General features: G+C 36.8%; 1 protein-coding gene across 3 annotated transcripts in view; it reads left to right on the top strand.

Annotated features, from left to right (window-relative positions):
• LOC121292561 (protein transport protein Sec23B) overlaps positions 1-5,508 on the top strand; it is a 67,387-nt gene extending 61,879 nt beyond the window's left edge. For 2 of the 3 annotated variants that reach the window (XM_041214693.1, XM_041214706.1), the window contains exons 18-20: positions 1,874-2,029; positions 2,610-2,675; positions 4,667-5,508. In XM_041214693.1, the coding sequence (XP_041070627.1) occupies positions 1,874-2,029; positions 2,610-2,675; positions 4,667-4,756 (312 nt within the window). In that variant the 3' untranslated portion in view covers positions 4,757-5,508. Of the gene's footprint in view, positions 1-1,873; positions 2,030-2,609; positions 2,676-3,991; positions 4,341-4,666 lie in introns of all 3 variants that reach the window. The other variant, XR_005946290.1, reaches the window with a different exon arrangement.
• Positions 5,509-6,000: the final 492 nt, after the last annotated feature.

Consider the following 6,000-nt stretch of genomic DNA (forward strand, 5'->3'; position numbering starts at 1 on the left):
GAACTGCTGCAGTCCATGTGGTGTAAGTATACTCACAGTGCTGTTAGGGAGGGAGTTCCAGCGTTTTGACCCAGAGACAGTGAAGGAACGGCGATATATTTCCAATTCCGGATGGTGAGTGGCTTGGACGGATACTTCCAAGTGGTGATGTTCTCATGTGCCTGTTGCCTTTGTCCTTCTAGATGGTAGTGGTCGTGGGTTTGGAAGGTGCTGTCTAAGGAAACTTGGTGAATTCCGGGCAGTGCACCTTGTAGATGGTACACACTGCTGCCACTGTGCGTTGGTGGTGGAATGGGTGAATGTTTGTAGATGGGGTGCCAATCAAATGGGCTGCTTGGTCCTGGATGGTGTCAAGCTTCTTGAGTGTTGTTGGATCTGCACTCATCCAGGTTACCTTTATAGTCCCTAATAAGCCATACAGCCATACTCTTTTTTTAAGTTATCCCCCTGCTCCTTATGAATTTATTTGTTTTAAAAAACTTTGGGGTTTCCTTGATTTTGTCTGCCAATATTCTTTCATGCCCTCTCTTTGCTTTCCTAATTTTTTAATCTCACCTCCACATTTTTAATACTCCTCTAGTGCAGTATTTAACTACCTTTTTCCCCCCTGAACTTGGAAAGTCAACATTGTTATCATGAATTAGTCATTTAAGTTTTGATTGTAGATCAGACATAGCCAATTTCACAAGTCTGATGCCATGCACCTTCACCAATTAAGTACCAAGAAAAAGGATTAGCAACCTGACTCAACTGTGCCTCAACTACATGTTCCCAGCAACAAGTGGTTCAGTAGGTTCATGTGCCATTCAGTAGGTCAGTCAATCCACATGAGTAGCCAGTAAATAGTCCCAGAATTTGACCTAGCCTTCTTAAATGTTCAACCAACAATTTTCCTCTACAATCCTCAAATAAAATTGGAGCTGAATCTGCAACAGAGAAAACTGGGAATGCAGGACTGGAGATTTACACAGGCTGTATTTGGTCAAGGAATGATATAACAAAAACTGAAGGGCATAAATAGAATAAAACTGCTCATCGCTTAATGAATTATATTTGGAAGAAAGGACACTTTATTTATTCGAAGGGCATTGATCTTACTGAAAGTTTAAGATAATGGTTATATGGGAAAACACTTTGTATGATTTCAGCTGAGCTCCTGTATTAGAGTGTTGCCTTGTAATCCATATTCTCTGTATAATAACTAATCAGTTTAGCAAATGTTATCTCTCAGGAGTTTTATTTTTATTAATGGAGTATCTTGGGTAGTAATATGTTCAACAAGATCCAGCATTTAGGATAGGTATTGATAATTTGCTGAAGTTCTTTGGGATTTTAATGACACCTGAGACAACATAAATTGGCACTTTTGCAAGTTCTCCTGGATGGTACACAGGAAATCTTTCAGACTTGATTCATATCTTGTTCATGCAATTCCAAACTGGCTGGATAAATATACTGCCCCTGGTCCAGAGGAGAGTAACCGTCTCTAATGATTGATCTATGTTTAGCACAAAAATATTCAGAGTGTGCAAAGTAAAAAAGATTGATCAAAAATAATGTTAATTTACATTGTTCTCTCAAACTGATGCAGACTGAACATTTGTGTAGTAATGAGTTGGAATGAAATACAGCTTGAAAACCCAGTAAAATGTTTTGTTAATGCATCTACCCATTGTATCTCTAATAATGTGTAATTATTGAACCACTATTAGTATTTGGTTGTACTATTTTTTAGTTTGTTTATAAATGTCAAACTTGCACAAATCAATTATTTTTCCATTTTTTTGAAATAATTATTAGGAAGAAATAGCCAAGTGTGCTCAAAAGAGAAAGTTACTGTGTATGTTGTATAAAACCTTTGCTTTTTCTTTAGACTATAGCTCAGTGGCGGCAGGCTGGATATCAAGATATGCAGGAATATGAGAACTTCAAACAGCTTCTGCAAGCTCCCCTGGATGACGCACAGGAAATCCTTCAGACTCGTTTTCCAATGCCTCGTTATGTTGACACAGAACATGGTCGAAGTCAGGTGCATGAATTGTACTTAATTACCCATCTAAAGGACACATCTTTGAAGAAATGCTGAAACAAAACTTCGGGAAAGGAGAAATAATTTGATTGTCCTCCGTTCTCTTCTAACTGATAAAATGAGGTCTAGTCATGCTCATTTAAAAAGATCAAATGTGTAAAAGTTGCTTTTAGTGTTTCCAAGTGTAACTTCTAACAGTAAAACTATTGTTTCCACTATTCTAGTATTGTAACCTATTAAGAAGAGTTATTAAGAAGAGATTATTCATGTAACTATACTTCAGGCAGTTAAAAAAAATTATTAGCAGTGTCTCAAACTGATATGTGCTGATTTTGCCCATTTGGTCAAACCTGGTGCTAAGACGGTGAATTTAGTAGGGTAGCCAAGATTGTAAATACTTTTGTTTTCACCTTCCATCTGTGTTTACAAAAAAAATTACCCTTGACTAACCGCTGGATATTATGGCAGAGGCTTTGGAGATGTCCCTGGCTCAATCCAAGAATTATTGGGTGAAAAAGAGAAAATACTTTTAAAATGTTTTTTTGAAGTTAACCCATATTGGCTCTTTTCTTTCTTTTAGGCTCGATTCCTTCTATCAAAAGTGAACCCATCACAAACGTATAATAACTTGTATGCATGGGGACAGGTTGGTATCCTCTCAGATGGTCTTGTTAAATATGTCAGGTTTTAATGATAAATATCTACCTAGAAACGGTTTTTACCCAGAGGTCCTGCTTCCGTCTTTGCACAGGCCCCACCTTTTTCATGTTGGCATCATTGGGTAATATACTGCCCCTTTGGTACTGAGCAGTACAGAAAGGAAGGATATAGGTTGGTACCTTGGTCTGATCTCAGTTGGGATTGCAGTAGATTTTCTGCAGCAGGCCTCTGATCCTGTTTGAGAGGGGAGGAAAAAAGGCAGAATTCCTCTTGAATCTACTGGGTTCTGCCGAAAAGTGCATATGTGTAGGTATCTTGTGAAGAGAGGGTTGGGCTCATTTGTATGTTACCCATGGGTGAATATCCTGCCAGTCTTTGCTGTCCCAGATTTGCATATGAAGAATGACCATTTGAGTGAATTACTGGGAAACTGTGAATTTGTACACTTGCTTCAAGATGCTAACTTGTGCTAAATTAAAAAGAAACCTAAAACCCAATACTTGATATTGTCGATATTACAAATATTGGAGCCACTAAGATGGCTCCATCATTGGCAAGAGGCACATTGAATTACATGCTAAAATTTTATAATTGGTATTTCACCCATTTAGGGAACATAAAGCCCAATTTGCCAAACACGGTATTAGAATAAATGTAAAACAGTGTTATCTAACGATCTGTAGATATTAGCCCTGACTTTGCAATCAGCAGTGAAGCAAGGGCGCTCGACACAGACAGTGAAGAAAGCCGTGCTGGGAGACCTAGCGATCTCTGTGGCAAGAATGTTAACTCTCTTGACGTGCAATTAATTGTAGTAGAGTTTAACAGCGATTCAGAGTCAAACTGCAATGATGTCATCACACTACCCAACCAGCCAATCACATTAAGGAATTCTCACAGACAACCAACCAAAAGTGTCAACTGTAGCTCAGTTGGTAGCACTCTCACCTCTGAGTTATGGATTCAAGTCCTACTCTTGAATTTGAGCACAAAAGTCAAGGCTGAGACTCCAATGTTGTACTGAGTGCTGTATTGTTGGAGGTGCCGTCATTTGGATGAAATGTTAAACCTGTCTGCCTTCTCAAGTCAAGGTAAAACATCCCATGATACTATTTAGAACAAGAGTCGGGAAGTTATTCATGGTGTCCTGGCCGAAATTATCTCTAAATCAATGATATGGTAGAGTTAGAATATCATGAACAAACTTAATTTTTTTAAAAATTATGATTTTAAGCTATCTAGTAATTAATCATCATGGAAATATTTAACAAAAAATCACAATTATAAAATTATTTTTTTCAGGGCCAGGTCAGTTGTTCAGCAATAGTTATTACTCAGATCATCATTTAAAAAATCCAGCTTCACATCACTGGACAAGGCTTAGCTTTTCATGGGATTTTTAACAGCGATTTGAGACTGGAAAAGGGGATGTTCCCTCCAGACCAATTGATTTCACTGATTGTTGGCACTGGAAGAAGGTCCACGTACAGCCTGTGGTGGAGTAGTGAATGACAGACTGCAACTTTAGGATTTCCACATTAATCTCCACTTGTACTTAATCCTGAAATTGGGGTCAGATTCAGAGGGGTAATGATGGTGAACATTGACAGATATCGTCATCAAAAACCCCATAAATTCTGGGGATGCCATGGTAATCTTTGTCCCTTAATATTTTACATTTTGATTGCATTGTTTTAGAGAATTGTGCTAAATTTATAATAAGAGGTGAAAGCAGAAAATGCTTTTTTTTTAAATTGAATCAAATGTTAAGTACTGTCATAATTAGGTAAAACCATCTGTGTGAAAATCGATTTGGTAATATCATTCTGTAGGCAGAAACAGTGTCTGCCAAAGAACAGCAAATTATGTAAAATGGTTTGATATTATTTTGATTCACAGAACTAATCCTATTTTAATAAGCCATGATTACATTGTTATTTGGCCAGCTTCTCATGTGATGCTTTTTATATTCTTTAGGAATCTGGAGCACCTATCTTGACTGATGATGTCAGTCTCCAAGTTTTCATGGATCATCTAAAAAAGCTAGCAGTGTCGAGTGCATCATGAATCCATCTAACAATGGAAGACCACAAAAAAATTGCTGGAAAATATTGAATGTTACATAGATTCTTTATTCTGGTTTATAACAGCCTAGTTACATTCATGTCTCATCTTGCTTATGTTTGGTTTGCTTGGTACTTGATTGTGTTTAATTATTTGATCTGACTCATTCCCAAAATCACTGCATTCTTAGAGAAACTTTGTTTTCTATTAACGTTATGTTCCTCTTTAATTTATCATTCCATCAAATGTCTTTTATATAAATGCAAGGGCTAGTAATAAAGATGTTAAGTACATTGCTTATCTGTCTAAATTACTTTAAAATTATTTACATGGGGTTTTTTTTTAGCCTGCTTTGAAATGATGTTATTTTAGAGTGCCTGTTTCTGAAAAGTAACCGGAAACGTATACAGAAGGAATATTAAACTAGAAAACTATCTTGTTGCAGAATTATTCACTGTAAAGTCTCCAATATTTGAGAAGTAATTTGTGGGTATAATTGTACATTATAATTAATGTAATAATTATAATTATCTTTAACTTAAACTGTATTTGATTTTTCCTTTGGCCTACCTGTGTAGACCTTTTATTAAGCTTTTACTTTGACCTGTCTGTGTAAATGGTTTTGATTCTGACTTCTCAAACCTGAATTAAATAAACAGCGATTCATTTCAGTTCTAAGGCAGGATTAACAAAAGGGAAGTATATTTGATAGCTGAAATGAAGAAATATATAACTGAAATGGCTGATAAAATCTTGCTAATTTTCTTAATTGTAGTTTTTTTTCCCAGTGTTGGTCACAGATCTGGCCTTCAACTTTTTCTACAGACTAGTCAAAAGCAAAGGTTGCATTAGTTGGCTACAATAAAAATATCCATGAGTCCCAGTGCCCTAATAAGGGGTGGGGGATGAGAGAAATGAGAAATACAACAACAGCTTTAAAGTAGTAAAAAAAAAAATCGGCACTCAGCATTATCAACAAATTTGACACTGAGCCACATGACATTTCAGTTCACTGACCTCTTAATTTTGTTTCTCTTTTTTATTTAAGATTCTATTAGGACAGATAATCAGAAGCTTGGTCAAAGTGGCAGGTTTTAAGGGATGCCTTAAAAGAGGAGGGGGAAAACAGGTTTAGGGAGAGAATTCTGGAGCTCAGGGCCTTAGGAGCTGTAGGTGCGGAATAAGGTGCACAACAATAGGATTTGAGGGGAATGTAAGAGCCACGGAGAGTATCCAAAACTGATGGG

This window comes from Carcharodon carcharias, chromosome 2 (genome assembly GCF_017639515.1).
Source record: "Carcharodon carcharias isolate sCarCar2 chromosome 2, sCarCar2.pri, whole genome shotgun sequence".
NCBI lineage: Eukaryota > Metazoa > Chordata > Chondrichthyes > Lamniformes > Lamnidae > Carcharodon > Carcharodon carcharias.